This window comes from Thalassophryne amazonica, chromosome 16, assembly GCF_902500255.1.
Source record: "Thalassophryne amazonica chromosome 16, fThaAma1.1, whole genome shotgun sequence".
Taxonomy (NCBI): Eukaryota; Metazoa; Chordata; class Actinopteri; order Batrachoidiformes; family Batrachoididae; genus Thalassophryne; species Thalassophryne amazonica.
In genome coordinates, this window is record NC_047118.1 from 3,032,317 (window position 1) to 3,055,740 (window position 23,424).

General features: G+C 41.9%; 2 protein-coding genes and 2 non-coding genes across 6 annotated transcripts in view; 3 read left to right on the forward strand and 1 right to left on the reverse strand.

The window, feature by feature from the left end:
• Positions 1-1,243: 1,243 nt before the first annotated feature.
• Positions 1,244-7,855, forward strand: dcaf7 (ddb1 and cul4 associated factor 7). The gene is made up of 7 exons (XM_034190583.1): positions 1,244-1,633; positions 1,840-1,998; positions 3,490-3,601; positions 3,696-3,814; positions 4,090-4,299; positions 5,979-6,096; positions 6,314-7,855. The coding sequence occupies exons 1-7, from the start codon at positions 1,496-1,498 to the stop codon at positions 6,484-6,486; spliced, it is 1,029 nt and encodes a 342-aa protein (XP_034046474.1). The 5' UTR covers positions 1,244-1,495; the 3' UTR covers positions 6,487-7,855.
• A 3,730-nt stretch (positions 7,856-11,585) lies between these two features.
• The window catches only part of kcnh6a (potassium voltage-gated channel, subfamily H (eag-related), member 6a), a 102,929-nt gene continuing 91,090 nt past the window's right edge, over positions 11,586-23,424 (reverse strand). Inside the window, exons 12-16 of one of the 3 annotated variants that reach the window (XM_034190569.1) lie at positions 20,194-20,293; positions 19,228-19,494; positions 15,850-16,012; positions 15,297-15,498; positions 11,586-12,116 (exon numbers count right to left, since the gene is read on the reverse strand). In XM_034190569.1, the coding sequence (XP_034046460.1) occupies positions 11,832-12,116; positions 15,297-15,498; positions 15,850-16,012; positions 19,228-19,494; positions 20,194-20,293 (1,017 nt within the window). In that variant the 3' untranslated portion in view covers positions 11,586-11,831. Of the gene's footprint in view, positions 12,117-15,296; positions 15,499-15,849; positions 16,031-19,227; positions 19,495-20,193; positions 20,294-23,424 lie in introns of all 3 variants that reach the window. The other 2 variants (XM_034190568.1, XM_034190567.1) reach the window with 2 other exon arrangements.
• Positions 15,727-15,798, forward strand: trnac-gca. Its single transcript has one exon. It is a non-coding gene; the product is annotated as a tRNA-Cys (tRNA).
• On the forward strand, positions 18,526-18,597 carry trnac-gca. Its single transcript has one exon. It is a non-coding gene; the product is annotated as a tRNA-Cys (tRNA).

Here is a 23,424-nt window from a genome sequence, read left to right on the forward strand (position 1 = left end):
GTAATCCGAATAATATTAAAATACTCCACGTCTTAAGCACCTTTCACACCTGGCCAATGTAGAGTTGCGTACTGACTATGCTGAGCTTATGCAGTCGTATGTACAATACGCTGATGCACACAAAGGGGTCCATGAAATGGATGCAAAAAATTAAACATGTTTAATTTTTTGCATCCATTTCGTGGTAGTGCACTGGTCTGTGCAACACTCCGCTACGGTATGCAAGTCTACGTAACACTGCACTACTGTACACCAATCCTCTGCAATTGTACGCTACCCTACACCAGTCCAGCAAAAAAAATCCTTTCGATTTTTTTTTTATCAGTACATATACCTGCATTGCTCGATTTTAATAATTGTGCTGGACTCTGCTGAAGTTTACTGGCAGTGAAGCTTCAAAACCACAGAAGACGAGGTGGGCCAAAGCCACAGAATAAGAAGGGGCAAGCCAAAGGCCCTCCCCCCATCCGTGCAACGTATGCAGCCATTCCTGTGTAATAGATATGCAGCACAATGCAACTCTACGCAGGCTTGGTGTGGGAAGGGGCTTTAATCACAATATTGCTGATTCTGATTATGACCTTATACTGTTTAAAGTCTGTTTACATAGTGTCTTATCTAGCAGCTGGTCTGCTCTGTGTAAGCCTGATCCCATCAGATCTCAGAAGCTAAGCAGTGCGGGGCCTGGTTAGTACTTGGATGGGAGACTTCTTTGGAACACCAGCGCCTGGAGTTGCGTCAGGAAGGGCATCCGGTGTAAAACTTGTTCCGAATGCCAATGTGGATCTGGCTGTATCCGCTGTGATGACCCCGAACAATGCGGGAGTAGCCGAAAGTACAACAACATCAAAGGGTCTTATCTACTACCTGCCATCCCAAGGTTCTTGAAACGGAGCAATATGCTCCGTTCTTGAAACGGAGCAATATCTCCATCTGGTGGACAGTTAATGCAGTACAAGGTACATGGTGTTCATCAGTTAAGACTATTAATGCCCATGCAGACAGCTATTGAAGTTGTTACTGAACCTTAATACATGATCTAGGTGTGCCAATTTACCTTCTAAAACGTAAATGTTTCATTCAAGCTAGGGTTAGGGCCACAAAACGTTAGCTTGACATCAAATGTATTTTCTTTTACTGCGCATGCACCTTCATTGAGCGTTATTTATCATTTTCATAATATTATATTTAATGTTTGTCACACACGATTCAAGTACAGTTTTATTTTGAAAAATGTCACCGGAAAGTGTTTGTGTTTTTTCCGTTTTGACGGTATCAGGTTTTCATCGAGCAATGCCACTCTTTGTTAAGTAAACTGTGGATAAATCTTGTTTTCAGGCAACATTTGTTTCTTCAGGTGACCATTAACACCGCCTGTGTTGACGTTTGTTATTGCTTTTTGAAACAATTGTGAGCAGTTTCCTTGCAGGACGACTTATTTGGCAGTTAGCTAACGCGGGCGGTGTTAGCTGCGCAGACAGCAGCTGAAGGCATCATGTCACTTCACGGCAAAAGAAAAGAAATCTACAAATACGAGGCGCCATGGACGGTGTATGCCATGAACTGGAGCGTCCGCCCGGACAAACGCTTTCGGTTGGCGCTGGGAAGCTTTGTGGAGGAATATAACAATAAGGTGTGTAGTCCTTATCAACTAAAAAAAAAAAAAAAGCTAGCTAGCTAGCTAACGCTAGCATGATATGCCCACCGCTGCGTTTGGTGACAAAACAACTAAAGTCACAGTTTTCCATCCGTCAGGACCACTAAATACTGAATCGCTGTTGTTATATGCTGAGATTAATGGTGTTCGGGCGTCTTTGCTTAACTGTTGTTGGGGCTCAGGTTCAGCTGGTCGGTCTGGAAGAGGAGAGTTCAGAGTTCGTCTGCAGGAACACTTTCGACCATCCTTATCCCACCACCAAGATCATGTGGATTCCAGACACCAAGGGGGTCTACCCAGACCTGCTGGCCACCAGCGGGGACTACCTGCGTATTTGGAGGGTAGGAGGCTTATATACTCCTCAAACATGTTTTTTGAATCCTGTAGGGGAATTCCTGTTTTTGTCAATAATCAAAGCCTTATCAATTCTGCTAATCAATTTTTGATCATTTTCCTGTGTCAGAAATGTAGGCCTGCACATGCTTTCAACATTGCTAGACGCAGACGTGACATTATGGCACATAGGTGTTTGCAACTCACATGTGTCAGGAAAGGTTCATAGTGAAGTCACCCCACTGTAGTAACATAATATTTCAATTCTGATATGTTCATGTAATAAATTATTTAGACACACCAGTGGCATAATGCACTGTTCTTACTCAAGTTTTGTGAGTGAGATGATGTTTTAAGGTAGGGGAATGTAATTGTCAGGTAAAAAGCTTATTGATGGGAGAAGCAGTGAGCACTGCCCAGTTCTATACATCACACCGGCAGGTCCCTAACTTTAAACTAATCATTCTTAATTATTTTCAGAAATAAGCATGGATAGCTGGAGTGGTTTGACTTCACTGAGAAAAAAGTGGGTGACTTCACCTAGGGCGAGTTTGCAGTGGGGTGCCTTCACTCGCTACCGTCAGGGAAAACACGCTGGTGTGAGGGGCTCAGCACTCCCCCTTTCTGATCAGTCCCTCTGCCTCTGCTGCACATGCGTCATTTCGGAGTGTCAGCAGCGATTAGCCAATTATCACCTCGTTTCTGCTTAACACTGCATTCCAGTCATCATCTGTCTGAGCAACAGATATCTGAAGCTTTTGTACAACAATCATTTCCCCATAAATTCAGCATTATTTAATAATAAAAGACAGGGAACCGATCAGAGTGTGACACCAGCACGTCTGAGACTCACTCTCTGAGTTAGACTCTCTACCGATAGGGAGTAATGTTATTATTAACCATCAGATGACAAAGTAAAACCTCTTAAGCCAGTTTTAAGCAGAAACGAGGCAATAATCCGCCAACGCTCAGTCGTGACGCATGTGCAGTGAAGGCAGGGGGACAGATCAGACTGTAACACCAGGTTCATGCATGCACAGAATAGCGTAGAGGATGGCTCAGTCTAGGAGAGTGCTGAGTCTCTGACACTGCCATTGATTGGAATGTATTTGAATTGACTGTATAGGGCATACAATTCCAGTGGATTAAAAAATTTGGAACCAGCTTCTCAACTCGAACCCATTCACGATTCCCACCCTAAGTCCATGACATGCAATTGTCATTTTGTATATGAACACCTACTTATGACCTATTCTGTGGGCCATGGCAATGTCACTTCTGGTTTGCTTCTGTGTCATTGATGTGAAAGCCTCATAACCCCAAAAAATGTCATGCAAAATACATTCATAAACCTTGTGTTGAACCTTGGTTTTTTTTTTTTCTTCAGTATTTTGCAGTGAAGTGACCTAGTTTATTAAAATATTGCTGTGTTCATGCTGATTTGTGCAGGGTTTTAGTGCATCTGCTCAGTGCCAGATATCTTTGTTTTCATCTCTCAGGTCAGTGACACAGAAACACGTCTAGAATGTTTGCTGAATAACAACAAGAATTCAGACTTCTGTGCTCCCCTCACCTCCTTTGACTGGAATGAAGTTGATCCAAACCTTCTGGGTGAGAACACCACTTGAGTTGTGAGGATGTTGTAATTTTGTTTCTATGTTTTCAAAAGCACCAGATGTGTAGAAAATGTTTGTTCATCATGTAGGCACTTCCAGCATTGACACTACCTGCACTATCTGGGGCTTGGAGACTGGTCAGGTGTTGGGGCGAGTCAACCTGGTGTCTGGACATGTGAAGACACAGCTGATTGCTCATGACAAAGAGGTTTGTCCATCTTGCAATCTGTCCTTCAGATGTACGCTAGAGAGGCAGCTGTTCACCTCCCCCACGCGTTAGTATGAATCGTGGTTCATATGCTTCAAATCGCAGTACATTCCAGCCAGGTTTCCTCATACAAGTATAGAACAAAAGATGCATAAAATTAAAAAATGTGATAATATCACGTGACATGTTCAAGAATTGGTTTGAGGATCTGCAGTTTCCTGAACATTCTACACAAAGATAACCAAAATACTTAACCTCATCTTGTCCACATGCAGGTGTATGACATTGCGTTTAGCCGTGCAGGAGGGGGTCGAGACATGTTTGCCTCTGTTGGAGCCGACGGTTCTGTCCGCATGTTTGACCTGCGGCACTTGGAGCACAGCACCATCATCTATGAAGATCCTCAGCACCACCCACTGCTCCGTCTCTGCTGGAACAAGCAGGACCCCAATTATCTGGCAACAATGGCAATGGATGGCATGGAGGTCAGTGTGCCGCAGACTCTTTCTAAATTTGGCTTGTTTTCTGACAGTGTTCTTGGAGTAAAACAGAAATTTGTGCACATTTTACTCACATCACATCCTTTAATATTTTATAGTTGTAATGTAATTGTCTTGAAAATAAAAGGTATCGTGTATCTCAGTACAAGCAGTGTATGAGATAATGCATATAGAGACCCTGTGCCGACTGGAGCCGTTCACTGACTTGTGTTTTACTAGTGTGTTCCAACACCAGCAAGTATAAATTAAATGACCTGGGGCCTCATGTACAAAGCGTACTTACGCACAAAAACCTGGCGTGCGTCCGTCTCCACGCCAGAGTTCAGAATGTAATCGAAGCTGTTGACTGCACACATAAAGGCACCATCACATGATGTTTGTTTTTGTTAATGGGAAACTTTTTCATTCCATCAGTGTTCAAATCGTGTGTAGCGCACATGCGCATCAGGCTGGAGGCTGCATGGTGTGTGATGGGGGCTGCTTGGTAGTTAAATAATTTATCCGTGTAATTGTTTCTAAGGAAAACCAGCACATGGGCATGTGCGCATGTTTATTTTTTATCATTATTATTGCTATTGCTATGTTTTCTTTTTCATGATGGTGGAACTAGAGATGAACCTCTTTACAAGCCCCCGACTGTGTTCAGCCTTTGTCAGTAAAATCGTGTCTAATGTTAGTGTCACACACTGTCAGCCGCCGTGCACCTAATATCTTCTTACTTCAGTGTGTCAGTGCCGCTCAGTTCAACATTTACACACACAAACATACTTATTTAATTTCTGTTTTAAATGACAGCGAGCTGAGAGAACAGCGATCAAACCACAGCTTTCCTTGTTTTTGAACGTTGTGTCTGAATGTTCTTTCATTTTTACACACAATAACACAAAGATGAAGGCGGATGTCATCAAATACACAACACTTGTCAGCACGACACAACCAAACTACTTGAATACATTTGCATATTCAGATAGAGTCATGGCCAGGGAGGAGTTTAGTACGTGCGCTCTATTACACGTTTAGTGGGATGTACAAACCAAACGTTCGTGGATTTATGTCTACGCACACTTTGATACATCTGAATATATTTGTTCTTACGCCTGAATCGGGGTTTTGGTGTATGCCAACTTTTAGTAGAAAGCCAGCGCAAGTCTTTTTGTACATGAGGCCTCTGGTCCATCAAGCGTCAGCAGCCTATGATCACTTCATCCTTATTTTTTCTTTTATCTTGCTGCCTTACACAATAATAGTTGACAGATGATACTCTTTGCAATTGTCTACAAAAGCTGGCTGGGATTGAGTGATGCATGTATTTTTGTTGTAAAAGCTCTGCTTTTACCAGCAAAAGGAATAATGGAATTTTCTCTATTTTTCCAGAGTATAAATTGCACCAGAGTATCTTGTAATCTGGTGATTTTTGTACATTATTATTATTTTTTATTATTATTATTATTATTATTATTATGTACATTTTGTTTAGTGCTTTGATTTGTGGGGAAGTCTGATAGTCATTATTATTAATAATGAACGTGTGATTTTTTTTTTTTTCTGTTTCATTATATTATGTCACCCTCAGGTAACTAGAAAAAAAATGCGATTTATACTCCGGAAAATACGGTACGTCGATTAGTCATTGGCTGTGTCATTGATTAGTGTTTGTGTGGCAGGTTGTGATCCTGGACGTGCGTGTGCCATGCACACCAGTGGCTCGGCTGAACAACCACCGCGCCTGCGTTAATGGTATCGCCTGGGCTCCACATTCATCATGTCACATCTGTACTGCAGGTGAGCAACACGTGTAGACCATGGAAATCCTACTGCCCACGCTTTGTGACATATGTCAGAGAGGAACAAAACGAGGTGTTTCACGTGTAAAATTTTGCACGTTACTGTCAGTTGTGCGTAATCCTGCTGGGACATGGATGGAGGTAATACTTACTGTCATCAGAGGCAGTCTGCTGGATTTACTTTCAGTGTTGACAATATAGGTTTCTTTCCTCAGCTGATGACCATCAAGCTTTAATCTGGGACATCCAGCAGATGCCCCGGGCGATTGAGGATCCCATCTTGGCCTACACTGCCGAAGGAGAGATCAACAACGTGCAGTGGGCCTCCACGCAGCCGGACTGGATCGCCATCTGCTACAATAACTGCCTGGAGATCCTGCGCGTGTAAAGGGTGTGACATTTAAAACAGAGAAGAGCAGGACATGATTTCAGAATGGGATCCTGGAGTTTTTAGCCCTCATCCCACTGCTCTGAAGACAAGGATGTGGTTATGAGCAAACTTTCTGGAGTTGTTTGGAGTAGCTGATAGCTGCTCCGCAATAACCTCGTTTACATTTTCTTCCATGTCTTTACCCTTTGTAGTCCTATTAGATGTTTGAAACTTATTTATTTTTACTCCTGAAGGTAGTTTTTATTATCTGCAGTAAGCGTCAGTGTTTCATCTCTGAGCAGGTTGTGTATTGGAGAATACAGTTTCACAAGTCTGGTGTGAGTTTTCATTTCGGCCAACTTGGACGTTACCATGGAGCTCTGATGAGTTTGATTTGTAAAGTTTGATACAACCGACTGTAGGTGGCAGAAGATGACCTCTCTAATCTGTTGAAAGGTGCTGCAAGGCGCTTCACACAAGGTCTAACCTTACCAATCCCCAGAGCAAGCAGAGCATGTCTGTGACCTTTTCCCCCGACATGGTAAAGAAAAGAAGATGGCCCTGTACACGTGTACATGACTAACTTGATTGATACAAGTGATTACAAGAGAAGGAAGACAACAGAAGGTTGTGGGGTTTTTTGTTTTTCCCCCTTACATTATTTTCTTATTGTGAGCAAATGACAGCAGGAATACAGTTAGTTTTTCATGTCGCTCAGGCCACTTTTATTATTCATTCTAGTGTACAGTGTCACAAAACTGAGCAAATACAAGTGGAAAAAAACGTTCAGCTGTAAGATGCGATTACATTCATTTGATTTGTGTACACCTGCCAGTACAATATTAAAAAAATCACTTTGGTGTGTTCCATACACGACGGTCGTGTGTGGAAGCCCACTGCATTCATGATCACTGTGTATATATTTTCAGCCAAATGGAAAAGGTTAATTATTTAATGCTGCCGTTGTGAAGTCAAAATGACAGTCATATGTCGCAGCCATGACACAAAACGTACATCTGGAGTGCTTCCCTCATGCAGGCGGCGAACACGCTGTAACCTGTTGACACAGTTGCTGAAAGGAAAATCAACACACGACGTAGCCGCCAAGTACTTGCAATGCATCTGGTGTATTTTAGGCCTAGTAATTTTTGTTTAAAAAAAGTGCTAGAATAACTGAACAGAAATGAAGGAGAACGGCTTGTGATGCATTTGCCTCTTTGTTTTCAGTACTTAGGAGGTGGTTTCCTTGTAGCATGCCATTACAAGGTCAATTGTACATACATATAAATATCTAAACTCAACATGTTGGTAATCCAGGTGTTCTTGTTGTAACTTTTTTCATAAAATTTACTATTGAATTTTCTCTAATAAATTGTATTCCATGTCAGAAACCAGTTCCCCATGTGTTCCATCATTTTCTTCTACTTTGTCTAAAATTTAAATCCTGAAGCTGGCACGGTGGCTGAGCAGTTAGCACTGTTTTCTCAGGTTCACTTCCCACCCGGTCCTTTCTGTGTGGAGTTTGTGTGTTCTCCCCGTGTTTGTGTGGGTTCTCTCTAGATCAGGCTTCCTCCCATCCTATGATAGGCTGGTTGTTTGTCCATGGTGCACCCCACTTCTCACACAATGTTTGCTGGAACTGGAACAAGCAGGTTTAGAAAGTGGATGGATGAAAGATCTACAGGATGGCCCAAAAGTGATGCCTTTTTCAAAGGTGTTTGTGAAAGTCTGGCACTTTAAATGGAGACATAACCTGCAATGGACTGGTGCCCCATCCAGAGGGAGTGGTTGACTCGTCTTCATGGCATGAAAAGTGGAGATAAGCACTAGCCCAATGGACTAGTGCAGGGGTGGGCAACTTGTTACAGAAAGGGCCAAGAGGGTGCAGGTTTTCTTTGCAGCCACTGACTTTGGCTTTTGGCTCATCTCCCTTTTTGTCACAACAGTATAGTAGAGCAAATGCAACACTGTCCCTGCTGCACTGTTTACCTACCTGGAGTAGGCAATCCATGGGTTTCCTGCTGAGAACCATGCTCTCAGATTTAGAGGGATCCTCATCGCAGCCACTTCACACTCAGCTGTGAACTGATCTAGTGAGTGCTGGAGGTCACAGGCCGATGAAGCCAACAGGACCACATCATCTGCAAAAAACAGTGATGAGACCCTGAGCCCGCCAAACTGGACCCCCCCCCCCGACTACACCTCGATATCCTGTCCATGACTATCACAAACAGCATTGGCGGAGGCCAACCCATACCGGAAACGAGTCCGACTTACTGCAGAGAACCCGAACACAGCTCTCACTGTGTGAGTACAACGATTGGATGGCCCTGAGAGACCCCTCACTCTATACTCCCACAGCACCTCCCACAGTATCACCCGGGGTACCCGATCATACGCCTTCACCACGTCCACAAAACATGTAGACTGGATGGGCATACTCCCAGGCCCCCTCCAGGATCCTTCTGAGAGTGAAGAGCTGGCCAGTTGTTCCATGAGGAGAATGGAATCCACATCAGTCTTTTGTCAGAGGTTTAACTAAATCAAATCAACATTAGCGGATTCAAAATGACTCCACTGTGACCCCAAGCAAATCAAACAAATTAAACCATATCCAATTTTCTTCCTATTCCTGGACTGTTATCTGCAAATATAAACAACAGGTTGGTCATTGTCGTTTCTCACAGCAGCCTATGCTCAAGGTTCTTGAAATAGAGCAATATCCCCACCTGGGGGACATTTACCATTAATTCAATTCAATTTTTTTTTTTTCAATTTTTTTTTAATATAGCGCCAAATCACAACAAACAGTTGCCCCAAGGCGCTTTATATTGTAAGGCAAGGCCATACAATAATGATGTAAAACCCCAACGGTCAAAACGACCCCCTGTGAGCAAGCACTTGGCTACAGTGGGAAGGAAAAACTCCCTTTTAACAGGAAGAAACCTCCAGCAGAACCAGGCTCAGGGAGGGGCAGTCTTCTGCTGGGACTGGTTGGGGCTGAGGGAGATAACCGTTAATGCAGGTAAAAATAAAATTTCACCAAGAACTGTAGGATATAATTACCAGGACTGCAAAATTGGTTTGCTAAAATACAAGAAATAAAAAGAATCTGAGGACAAATTGACTTAATAAGTCATGATCTTCCCTAGAAACCATGAAGTAATGCATATATACCAAAAATAAGACCAACTCTAAATGTAAGATTTTTTATTTGACATTCGCTTAGATCTGCAGTTTTTGCAGCGATCGGTATTGTATGTATGTGCATCGTTGTTATATATTATACAATTATGAAAAGGAACACAGGAAAAAATGCTCATATTTAGCAGTCTAATATTCATTTTATACTTCAGCTTGTAAAATGCATGACTGGTTGCCTAGTGGGTACAAATAGAGTAAAATGTATATATTTTTCAGATATGGGATCAGATTGCCCATTGAGTGAAAGTTGTGGTGATCTCGAACAACACTCCTGATACAAGCATCGACTTCTATCTATGTAGTGAAGAACAACAATCACTGTCATCTTGGCCTTAAAGTGGGACTAACTAGATTAAACCACCTCAACTGGGTGGTCCAAAGGAAACACTCCTGATGATGATATTGAGGAAGAAACCTCAAGCAGACCAGACTCAGAGGGGTGACCCACTGCTTAGGCCGGTCTAACAGTTACAAGGTTTTTACAAAGTTTTACAAAACTGAAGAAACAGAAAATAGGAAATCAAAACACAATCAAAAACAAGGTGCAATTGTTGAAGTGACCACGCAAGCATTTACACCGCAGACAGGGGGTCATCCAGTGCCCTGGGGTGCAGGGCCACCATTCATCCATCATCCTGTCTTTTGGTTTTATTACATCTGATTTTAGTCTCTCTCTCTCTCTCTCTCTCTCTATATATATATATATATATAAAATTGTATCAGTTCATTTTAATATGGTATGTTTTAGCAATGATTACTTGCATATTTGTGTGAGAACCCCATGGGAAAGACGTTCATAGTGACAATATGAGATATTCCATACTGTGCACATGATTGGGCTATCCTTAATGTTAATATATTCATTCATTCAGTCAGTCAGTCAGTCTCCCCTAGTACTGCTTCATAAAACCAGGTTCTGGACTCTGAAGACCCCTGCATATGTCCTCTTCATGGTTCTTAAGATTTGTATTGTAAAATCTAGTGTGATCGTCATAAAAATGAAAACAGTGCAGCTTTTAACCAATAATGATGAAAAGATCAGAATATCAACAGCAATAACTTGTGCTTGAAGAAACATTTATAAATGTCTAGAAAGTCTTTACATTTGTGGTTGTAAAAGTGAAATAAGCTCAGTGACATCCATTTAACATGTGACTGACATTTACAGTCCAATTTGTCTCTCAAATGGACTTTAAAGCACCGTCGGTGGTCTGTAACTGTCAGTACCTTTGGGATGTACCACAGTCTGTAAGTCCAGTTACTCAGAGTACAAGGCTTGAAATTCTGGCACTTTTAGCTCAACACATTTGGTCGTCAGTTCTTCAGAATCTGGATCTGTGTCCCTGTTCCCACTTACAGAAGTCAGCAGTAAATGTGGTGTGGTTTTGCCTGAAAACAGTTTAAGTGCATTTAAGTGGAAAAGACAAAGACAAAAGTAGGAGAAGCCAAAACAGACATTTGTTCATTTGCTGCATCTTATCCAGGTCCGGGTCGCACTGACAGTCAACCAAGTAGCTCATCCCACACTTCCCTATCCTCAACCAAGTCCTGTAAGTCTTCCTGGCAGATCTGAAGATGCTTCAAGGCCAACTGGGAAATATAATCCCTCCACAGTGTGTTCTGGGTTTTCCCTAGGCCTCCTCCCATTTGAACATGCCTTGAAGACCTCCAGGGGGCATCCTGATGAAAACCAATAATTTGTGTTGAATCAAAATGTTTTTTTTTTTTGTTTTTTTTTTACAGAAACAGATGTTACATCTCAAATCGTTTCAGCTCCAAATATGATGGAGTCTAAATGTGCAATTCTTTAACAACACGTATGTAGATGATCTTCACACGTGAAACAAAGTCATTCTGGAAGCTCCGCCCCCTTTCAGGTAACCCTAGAGTGGCCACAGAGTGCAGGATTGACTTATTTAGGCCACATTTAACCACACAGGATCTAGAGCCTTAAAAAACTATGGCAGCCTGTGAAGTCACCTGTTACATAAGAAACTGGAGGCACTCGTATCCTTCAGGTGGATGTCAAACCTTCCCACACTCTGCAGCAGCATCCAAACAGGACAGGGGGAGACAGTGAGGGACGAGATTCTTTAAAGCGAGGAGCGTACGGTTGTCCTGTCCATACGTCCAGGCTTTAGGGGTGAACAGGTGATGTTCTAGGTGCCCGGCAACACTGGGTCCGAGACGTGCCTTTGGATCTCCTGCTCCCCTGTGGACGTTTCAAGGTGCTCGGGCAGTGAGGGGAAACGCTGGGTGCCACACAGTGGTCCCGGAGGCTCTTGAACCTGTGAAGACGGCGGCTGAGGGGACGTGAGACCCACAGAAGTCAGGTGATTGGACTCCTCTTCAGGGGACGTGGACATGGTGTCATCAGAGGCCATAGTCAGGTGGATCCCACTGGACAGGGACTTAGACCTGTGCTTGAATTCGGAGTCAGAGTTCTGTTAAGAGAAGAACAGGCCTCAAATTAGCTTTGATGACTCATAAAGCACTACATAAGCACTTGTTAGAGCGCTGACCTCTGCCAAGGCAACGCCCACAACACCTGTAACACTAAAAACAATTATTCAGAAAAAAATCCTGTTTTCTATGTGTTAATGTTTCACATACATCAAATGTGCTGTTTGCACAGCCATTAAAAGCTGATAAGTATCTAATATTAAACATATTGTAAAATTCATGATCACTTTTCCCTTTAAAAAAATATAAATTATTATCCAATAAATCCAGTCAATTATTTTTGGTATTATCTGCAACTTCATTGTTGACAGTTTGTGTTTTCCCGTACATGTATAGTTACTTACATTTAAAATAAATTAATAAATAAAGTGTAGGTTTTTATTTTATTCAAACGTGAGGTTTGTTAGTTTCTTTAAACAAACAAACAAACAACAACAACAACAACAACATCTCACATTCGATGTTTGTTGGAATAGGAATGTCTGCACATTGCAAATTTGATTTTCTGTTGAGACATTACCATAAAAAAAAAATGAAACACTACATTTGTATCCAAATTAGGCTGCGTATGCAACTTATGCACAGTACTGCATATCTGCCTTAAACTGGTTTAATTTGCTCGCAATAACATTAACCAACAAACCAAACACACACGTGGGAGGTTAAAAACAAATCGAAAATCTTGTCTCACTCATTCATGTGGAATGTAGCACAGCATGATGGTTTAAAGGTGTAGTCCCTTTTGATTTTTATGATATATATTCACAATCATATCATCAATATGATTGAATTTCACCCAGTTTGGAAACATTTTATGATTTTGACCCACATGAGTAAAAATGCAACAATGATATGTTTTCTGTGGCTATGTAACAGATGATGTGTCGGGTCTTTCAGACCTTCAAACACCAAACTTGGTCAACATCAGCTTCATGGAGCTGAAGAAATGTGGTGGAACATCAACTATGACTGAAAGCACCAAAATCATTGTGTAAAATTGAAAAAGAATCACAGTGATGGACACAGTAAACAGAGAACCTGTTAGGAAGAACTTTTGCTGGATATTTGCTGGTCAGATTAGACAACACCTGCACACATCTACTGGATCAGTTGTCAACACCAGTGTTAGTTACAGTTACAAAGTTTTTAACTGGTTTACCAAAATGAGTCAGTGGAGAGAGAGGGGAAAGGTCAAGCTCCTTGTTTTCATCAAATGCAGAATAAAGTTTAAGTGCATACACACATGCACTTCCTCCTTCATGTTGCGTGCAAGAATTCATGGAGCAAACTCACTATATTTGCCACCAAACTCCCAAAAATAATTACTTTAAAGCAATCAAATCAGCTGTTCGTTAGTTGGCTCATTTGAATAACCTGCAAAGAACTGAAGACACAACAAACAAGATGCTGCCAAAAACACATAGGAAATATCTATCTACACACACACACACACACACACACACACACACACACACACACACACACACACACACACACACACACACACACACACACACACACACACACACACACAGATATACAGATATAGATATATACAGTAGTGTTCAGAATAATAGTAGTGCTATGTGACTAAAAAGATGAATCCAGGTTTTGAGTATATTTCTTATTGTTACATGGGAAACAAGGTACCAGTAGATTCAGTAGATTCTCACAAATCCAACAAGACCAAGCATTCATGATATGTACACTCTTAAGGCTATGAAATTGGGCTATTAGTAAAAAAAAAAGTAGAAAAGGGGGTGTTCACAATAATAGTAGCATCTGCTGTTGACGCTACAAACTCAAAACTATTATGTTCAAACTGCTTTTTTATCAATCCTGTGAATCACTAAACTAGTATTTAGTTGTATAACCACAGTTTTTCCATGATTTCTTCACATCTGCGAGGCATTAATTTTGTTGGTTTGGAACCAAGATTTTGCTGGTTTACTAGTGTGCTTGGGGTCATTGTCTTGTTGAAACACCCCATTTCAAGGGCATGACCTCTTCAGCATAAGGCAACATGACCTCTTCAAGTATTTTGACATATCCAAACTGATCCATGATACCTGGTATGTGATATATAGGCCCAACACCATAGTAGGAGAAACATGCCCATATCATGATGCTTGCACCACCATGCTTCACTGTCTTCACTGTGAACTGTGGCTTGAATTCAGAGTTTGGGGGTCGTCTCACAAACTGTCTGTGGCCCTTGGACCCAAAAAGAACAATTTTACTCTCATCAGTCCACAAAATATTCCTCCATTTCTCTTTAGGCCAGTTGATGTGTTCTTTGGCAAATTGTAACCTCTTCTGCACATGTCTTTTATTTAACAGAGGGACTTTGCTGGGGATTCTTGCAAATAAATTAGCTTCACACAGGTGTCTTCTAACTGTCACAGCACTTACAGGTAACTCCAGACTGTCTTTGATCATCCTGGAGCTGATCAATGGGTGAGCCTTTGCCATTCTGGTTATTCTTCTATCGATTTTGATGGTTGTTTTCCGTTTTCTTCCACACGTCTCTGTTTTTTTTTTGTCCATTTTAAAGCATTGGAGATCATTGTAGATGAACAGCCTATAATTTTTTGCAGCTGCGTATAAGTTTTCCCCTCTCCAATCAACTTTTTAATCAAACTACGCTGTTCTTCTGAACAATGTCTTGAACATCCCATTTTCCTCAGGCTTTCAAAGAGAAAAGCATGTTCAACAGGTGCTGGCTTCATCCTTAAATAGGGGACACCTGATTCACACCTGTTTGTTCCACAAAATTGACAAACTCACTGACTGAATGCCACACTACTATTATTGTGAACACCCCCTTTTCTACTTTTTTTTTTTACTAATAGCCCAGTTTCATAGCCTTAAGAGTGTGAATATCATGAATGCTTGGTCTTGTTGGATTTGTGAGAATCTACTGAATCTACTGGTACCTTGTTTCCCATGTAACAATAAGAAATATACTCAAAACCTGGATTAATCTTTTTAGTCACATAGCACTACTATTGTTCTGAACACTACTGTAGATAGAGAAAATGAGTTGACCAAAATTATTTACAAAGGGGGAGAAATAAACTCAGTGGACGTAAGGTAAAATTAATAATGTGGCTTTAACGGTTTTTAACACTGAACCTTGATGGTGATGAACTGATGCCCACCTGTAGCACTGAGGCGGGGGTGTTGATCTGTACTGGTTGGACTGGTGGGACAGTGTGGATTGTGGGTGTGCTGTACAGGGTGGAAGGGTGAGGCGGGTGAGAGCTGGAGGAGATGGCGCTGTAAGCCGGAGGCACCGGGGCCATCTGCCTCTGCAGGAGCTGCAGGATGACGGTGATGTCTGCTGTCATTCTGCTCTCCAGCCTGGGCAGGATGAAGGAAGAGCAAAAGTAACTGCAGCAGAAAATCCTGATGTTCACTAAAAGTAACCGTTCACCAGACACCAGACACCTCCCTCTGGGTTCAGAGTGTGACATGTGACATGAAGGTGCACACGCTCAGAATGTGTGCAAACACAATGGGAGGAGGAGGGAGGAGGAGCTTGGGCACAGATCATGTTGACATACACATGGAACCAAGGCAGCACCAGTAGGGGGTATAGCTCAGTGGTAGAGCATTTGACTGCAGATCAAGAGGTCCCTGGTTCAAATCCAGGTGCCCCCTACCTTTACTTTTTCTAATTTTATGTTGCATTCAAAGAGAAAGCCGCCTCACCGGTTCAGCTGGGACTGCAGCAGCTCCAGTCTGGACTCCAGCTCTCTGGGACGGTCCTCAGCACAGGGACGGTGGAAGCTGCCCCGGACCAAAGACGGAAGTCTGTGGCTCTCTGAGAACTGGCTGGCTCTGTGGTCTTGCCAGTAACCGTACAGACCTGACATGCTGATGGGAGCTGCTGCTGTGCACAACAAGCAGTTGATGAACTGACACGCTTTCACCTATATAAAGCAATGAACAGTACAAATTCCAGAACCCGTATGCACGAAGCATCCTAAGGCTAAAAATAGCTCCCAGTGAAGTTATTCTAAGAAAAAACTTATAATTTCTCAAATTCTTAGACATTTCTTAAACTTTTCTCTTGGTAAGATGAAAGCTGTCCACAAAGCACCTTAGGCCTTAAGAGAGCTCCTAATGTGCCAAACTGCTAAGAGTAGTGAGGAGGACTTTTAAGAAGCCTAAGAGTGTCTTAAACAAGCTGGTGGAAAAGACAGAAAGGAAGCAGAGATATTCTCTGTATGTAGGATGACAGTGAGTCAGTAACACTACCAGCTTGATCAACTTCATTATTTTTTTATTAATTTACTGTCTTAATGTATTTATAAATGGTTTAGGTTGTTGTTATTATATACACACACATTAATATTATCATTATTTCTATTATTATTATCAGTATTATTGATATTTTATTTTATTATTACTTCTATTTTGTCATTTGATTTTTAAATGGACAACAATGGGAATAAGTGTGTTCACTTTCCCATGTCATGCATACATTGAACTTATTAATAAACTCACACAACCACACACACGTTTAATATGTAGATAATCGACATGTGAATGAGATATGTTCAAATATCTTAAAGCTGTGTAACAATTCATTTTGTTGTGAACTGCGTGGAATGAAAGCCAAGCAAGAGCTTCTGTTTATTTGGCACTCTGCCACTAGGTGGCGCTCTTATTTTTCAGATAAAACAACACAGGGACGTATCAAACACGATACACTTTTCACTTATGGTGACAACATGGTGACACTTAACTCACTAAACCAATTGAACTTCAAAAACACAATAAATCAACAACACTAACAACATTTTTAAACTGACATGAACCACAATAGCAACATTTAAACCCCCAAAACCCAGAACTCCCATAATGCAGTGCAGCACAAGAATTTCCAGGTTTAGCGGCCGGCCCGGTGATCGTTCCAATTTAATTTTGCTGAGTATCATCATCATGACATTAAATTATTTTCATGATTACGTATTTCTTAATGCAGTTATATGATTTGTTGATTTTACTGTTCATTCATATGTAGAAGCGCAGCGTGTATTTATTTTTTATTTCCCCTTCCCTTTCTATGACAACCAATCACAGCTCTTACAGGACCACGTCATACCTAGCAACGTGGTCAACCCCGCTTCCTCACTAAGATAGGAGTTTCTGTCAACTCCTTGCTCAGACATGCTCTCAGACACCTGCTGAAAATTTTAGGCTAAGTTTGGAGCTCTTTGAGAGGACTTTGAGATGCTTCGTGCATACGGGTCCTGATCCGCTCACAGTGACACTTTTTTCCACTTTCTGCCCCAGTACAGGTTGAATTTATTTACCTATACTTCTTTTATTGTCATTTTTGTTGACGAAATCAGTTAAAAGTTGGAATCTTGCTGGTAAACTAGGTCCATGCACTTCACAGACAAATTAATTTTGGCTGTGTCATACTCTGCAAGGCCTCAGGTTAAAATATAGCGACCCTGCTAAAAACTTTTCATTTTGCTTGCGGCAACAGAGAAACATGGTGACATTTACATGAGAGTGCACAAAATAGCCAAACAATGACGAACTATGACTTTTACTGGTTGGAAAGAAAGCCTTGGTTCCCAAACTGGGGTCTTCACTCCCCCCGCCTTAGGGATGTGCCAAAGATCACAGTCTTTCTTACATACAAGTAGGGGAGCTCCAAGTTGAAAAAATAAAATAAAAAAAAATGATAGCAATTAGTTTTTTACATCATGAGTCATATTTGAAATATTATTGGGAATCCAGTGGGCAAGTGTTTATACTCATGACCAGGAAGACAGAGGATGTGAATGAGAGGAGCAGTAGTAGCCAGTTAATCAGTATGTCTGGTATTTGTATTGTGTATTTATTATTGCAAACTGTTTTTCTTTTTACTTTCACATTTGATACTCTATGTGCTTTTTACCCTGCGTGCTGCTATACAATGCTGCAGGAACATAATCTCATCTCATCAATCAATCAATCAATCAATCAATTTTTTTTATATAGCGCCAAATCACAACAAACAGTTGCCCCAAGGCGCTTTATATTGTAAGGCAAGGCCATACAATAATGATGTAAAACCCCAACGGTCAAAACGACCCCCTGTGAGCAAGCACTTGGCTACAGTGGGAAGGAAAAACTCCCTTTTAACAGGAAGAAACCTCCAGCAGAACCAGGCTCAGGGAGGGGCAGTCTTCTGCTGGGACTGGTTGGGGCTGAGGGAGAGAACCAGGAAAAAGACATGCTGTGGAGGGGAGCAGAGATCGATCACTAATGATTAAATGCAGAGTGGTGCATACAGAGCAAAAAGAGAAAGAAACAGTGCATCTCATCTCATTTCATCTCATCTCATCTCATCTCAGACAATTTTATCACATCAGAAAGCCAGGAGTAGGGGGTATAGCTCAGTGGTAGAGCATTTGACTGCAGATCAAGAGGTCCCTGGTTCAAATCCTGATGCCCCCTACGTTTACATCTTCTAATTTTACGTCACACTCAAAGAGAAAGCCACCTCACCGGTTCAGCTGGGCTATGTGGTGGCACAACATGCAGTAGCTAACGAGGCTTATAAGGCATGGGTACAGGCAGGTAGACCCTGAAATGGACTTGTTCTGGAGCATAAAAAGATTTTTTTATTGCAAAAAGTAGACCAAGAAGTAACATTGTGCCAAATTTGGGGCTTGTATCACAAAAGGAAAGATTCTTATGACATGCATTTATCTGCTGCACTATAAACAAATATTACCCAAAAAATATATGTCGGATTTCGCAGTCTTTAAAAGTGAGTATAGCACTTAATCACAAACAGTGTATGACCAGGACTGTAAATAAAAAAGTGAATTTACCTTGTGCCCTGTGATCATCAGGCTTAATGAGTTAGTCAGTAAGTAACTCTATAACACTACCACATATGCCACATATTCAGACGTGTGACAGATACAGGTGAGGACCAGTCAGTCTCTTATTTTGGGTCATATTAGCATCTTTGGACAAGCACAACGATCATAACATTAAAATAGACAGGACTATCAACTTGCTTGTGAATAGCAGCTTCCTGGTGGAAAATACAAAGCCCACTGCAAATGGAGACTTTACCAGAGTAAGGTGGACCTCCGAGGTCTACAGGTGGTCCGCTGTGAGGCAGGAGGTTGACCACCCCTGGGGCATAATCTCGACCACCTCTACCAGGAGGGTAGAGCTCTCCTTTTCTATGTCCTGTGGGCTTCATCTCCTCATCACTGGACTGTGAGCAGATGCTGCCGCTGCTGCAGAGGTCTTCCCAGTGGGTTCCCGCCATCGGGCTCCTGTGGTTTCCAATGTGGCAAGACTGGCCAGGATAGGAGTCCTCATGGTCCATCCCGTCTGCACCAACACAATATGGAGGTTAGACATCCAACAGGTATGTGTGTGACTAAACTGATGGGCCTCTTCATAAGCCAATCCTGTTCAAATGCTCATAAAAGCAAGGATTGCAACAGCCAATCCCATGGCAGGAAGTCTATTTATGCATTTATAGGAGACACAGTTAAGGTAATCCTCAAACCAAGCACCAGAACGCAGAATAAGGATGATTTAAGAAATGTTAAACATGGGATGGATGCTGGTTTATTTAACAAACTGCTTTTCCACACAACCATCTCCAGGATCTATAGACAATGGAAAAAGAAGAAACATACAGTGAGCTCTGGTTAAATGGAGCTTTGTGTCGGCCACGACCCACCGAGGCTGGATTTTTGCTCTGACAATTAAACAGTGTCACCAGATATTCTTGTAAACATACAAACATGGATCCATCCCACCTTGTATTGACCACTCAGATGGCTGGTAGTGAAAAATGTGTCCACTGTCTGATGCTATCACACCAAAGTGGCTCAAACTCTCTGAGGAATATATCCAGCACCTTGCTGGATTGATGCTACAAGGAATTAAGGAAGTTCTGAAAGCAAAAGGGGGAGTGGGGGGGGGGGGGGGGGGGGGGGGGGGTCCAACACAGTACCAGCAAGGTGTGCCTAATAATATGGCACAAGTGTGTGTCCACCTGCTGAATTGCCTCTTGCTTACCTGGTTGGTTTCGTCGGTGCACTGAGCTTCTCCGGTGCCGTGTCCGGCGGTAGCCACACTCAGAGTCTCTGCTTGGGGTTGGCTGGTTTATTCTACCTGCCTGATACACACCAGCTTCAGTAACTCAGTAACACACACTTAACGACCAAACACACAAAACAAAAACACTGTTAAATAGCACTAAAAGTGGTTTTGTTGTTTTATAATCACAGGGGGAACTACTTTTAGTGCTGTCAGAAGGAACGAGCGGCGTCTTCTGGGAGTCTAGTGTTCACATGAGGCTGGATTTGAAGGTCCTTTAGGATTCTGAATGGTTGTGTGCCACTGATCTCTATATATTACTGATCGCTCACTGGCCAATATTTTTGAAGCACCACTCCAATGTCCCACTCCTGAACGCTCTTTTCTATTGATCTTTAATGAGGCGCACGCAACGTTATTCTTTGTAATTTTGTTAAAAAATACCTTCATGTACAGCAATAAACTGTGCAAATCGCCAGATCAAAGGCTGTGGATGAACATTTCACCTGTGAGTATGATTGAAATGGGAAGTAATAACTGAACTAACCCTAACAATAATTTGAAGAGTTCTATCCCTTATTCCAGCATATACGCAAAGATAATAATAATAATAATAATAATTATTATTATTAGATAATTGGCAAAGCTTCTGGGGAAAACCTGGTCTTGTTAGGAGAGACGGCATCCATCCCACTTTGGATGGAGCAGCTCTCATTTCTAGAAATCTGGCCAATTTTCTTAAATCCTCCAAACCGTGACTATCCAGGGTTGGGACCAGGAAGCAGAGTTGTAGTCTTACACACCTCTCTGCAGCTTCTCTCCCCCTGCCATCCCCTCATTACCCCATCCCCGTAGAGACGGTGCCTGCTCCCAGACCACCAATAACCAGCAAAAATCTATTTAAGCATAAAAATTAAAAAAGAAAAAATAATATAGCACCTTCAACTGCACCACAGACTAAAACAGTTAAATGTGGTCTATTAAACATTAGGTCTCTCTCTTCTAAGTCCCTGTTAGTAAATGATATAATAATTGATCAACATATTGATTTATTCTGCCTAACAGAAACCTGGTTACTGTTGGGAAAGTGTAGGAACACGGACCCACAACAGGGGGCGCAAATGAACGGACAATGGAGTAAGTCAAAATAACAACGCTTTACTGTTGTGAATGTGCACAACGAATACAACCAATTACAGAAATAGACAAAAGTCAATACACAAAGGTGTCGTGTGGGCAGGCTCGAAGATAGGAGACGCCTCTCCAAGGTAAGACCGGAACCACACGGCTTCCTCCGCCACAGGACCCCGGGAATACTGGAGCCGCCAAGTCAATCAATTCAATCAATCAATTTTTTTTTTTATATAGCGCCAAATCACAACAAACAGTTGCCCCAAGGCGCTTTATATTGTAAGGCAAGGCCATACAATAATGATGTAAAACCCCAACGGTCAAAACGACCCCCTGTGAGCAAGCACTTGGCTACAGTGGGAAGGAAAAACTCCCTTTTAACAGGAAGAAACCTCCAGCAGAACCAGGCTCAGGGAGGGGCAGTCTTCTGCTGGGACTGGTTGGGGCTGAGGGAGAGAACCAGGAAAAAGACATGCTGTGGAGGGGAGCAGAGATCGATCACTAATGATTAAATGCAGAGTGGTGCATACAGAGCAAAAAGAGAAAGAAACACTCAGTGCATCATGGGAACCCCCCAGCAGTCCAAGTCTATAGCAGCATAACTAAGGGATGGTTCAGGGTCACCTGATCCAGCCCTAACTATAAGCTTTAGCAAAAAGGAAAGTTTTAAGCCTAATCTTAAAAGTAGAGAGGGTGTCTGTCTCCCTGATCTGAATTGGGAGCTGGTTCCACAGGAGAGGAGCCTGAAAGCTGAAGGCTCTGCCTCCCATTCTACTCTTACAAACCCTAGGAACTACAAGTAAGCCTGCAGTCTGAGAGCGAAGCGCTCTATTGGGGTGATATGGTACTACGAGGTCCCTAAGATAAGAAGGGACCTGATTATTCAAAACCTTATAAGTAAGAAGAAGAATTTTAAATTCTATTCTAGAATTAACAGGAAGCCAATGAAGAGAGGCCAATATGGGTGAGATATGCTCTCTCCTTCTAGTCCCCGTCAGCACTCTAGCTGCAGCATTTTGAATTAACTGAAGGCTTTTTAGGGAACTTTTAGGACAACCTGATAATAATGAATTACAATAGTCCAGCCTAGAGGAAATAAATGCATGAATTAGTTTTTCAGCATCACTCTGAGACAAGACCTTTCTGATTTTAGAGATATTGCGTAAATGCAAAAAAGCAGTCCTACATATTTGTTTAATATGCGCTTTGAATGACATATCCTGATCAAAAATGACTCCAAGATTTCTCACAGTATTACTAGAGGTCAGGGTAATGCCATCCAGAGTAAGAATCTGGTTAGACACCATGTTTCTAAGATTTGTGGGGCCAAGTACAATAACTTCAGTTTTATCTGAGTTTAAAAGCAGGAAATTAGAGGTCATCCATGTCTTTATGTCTGTAAGACAATCCTGCAGTTTAGCTAATTGGTGTGTGTCGTCTGGCTTCATGGATAGATAAAGCTGGGTATCATCTGCGTAACAATGAAAATTTAAGCAATACCGTCTAATAATACTGCCTAAGGGAAGCATATATAAAGTGAATAAAATTGGTCCTAGCACAGAACCATGTGGAACTCCATAATTAACTTTAGTCTGTGAAGAAGATTCCCCATTTACATGAACAAATTGTAATCTATTAGACAAATATGATTCAAACCACCGCAGCGCAGTGCCTTTAATACCTATGGCATGCTCTAATCTCTGTAATAAAATTTTATGGTCAACAGTATCAAAAGCAGCACTGAGGTCTAACAGAACAAGCACAGAGATGAGTCCACTGTCCGAGGTCATAAGAAGATCATTTGTAACCTTCACTAATGCTGTTTCTGTACTATGATGAATTCTAAAACCTGACTGAAACTCTTCAAATAGACCATTCCTCTGCAGATGATCAGTTAGCTGTTTTACAACTACCCTTTCAAGAATTTTTGATCAAGTCCCGAACTCCCAGGTGGCCACTGCCTCCGCGTGTCGGACCTGGTACTGCTGGCGAGGGAAAAAGAACAGTTAGATGGGGGCGCGTTTGCACCCAGAACTCCGAACGGCAGGAAAGGTACCTCCACCTCTCGTTGGAACAGTA

Excerpts from the sequence above, each read along its gene's own strand:
- dcaf7 (XM_034190583.1), top strand. The coding sequence starts at position 1,496 with ATGTCACTTCACGGCAAAAGAAAAGAAATCTACAAATACGAGGCGCCA. Across the intron at positions 1,999-3,489 it reads ACTACCTGCGTATTTGGAGG|GTCAGTGACACAGAAACACG; the intron begins GTAGGAGGCTTA and ends TTCATCTCTCAG. Across the intron at positions 4,300-5,978 it reads TGGCAATGGATGGCATGGAG|GTTGTGATCCTGGACGTGCG; the intron begins GTCAGTGTGCCG and ends TTTGTGTGGCAG.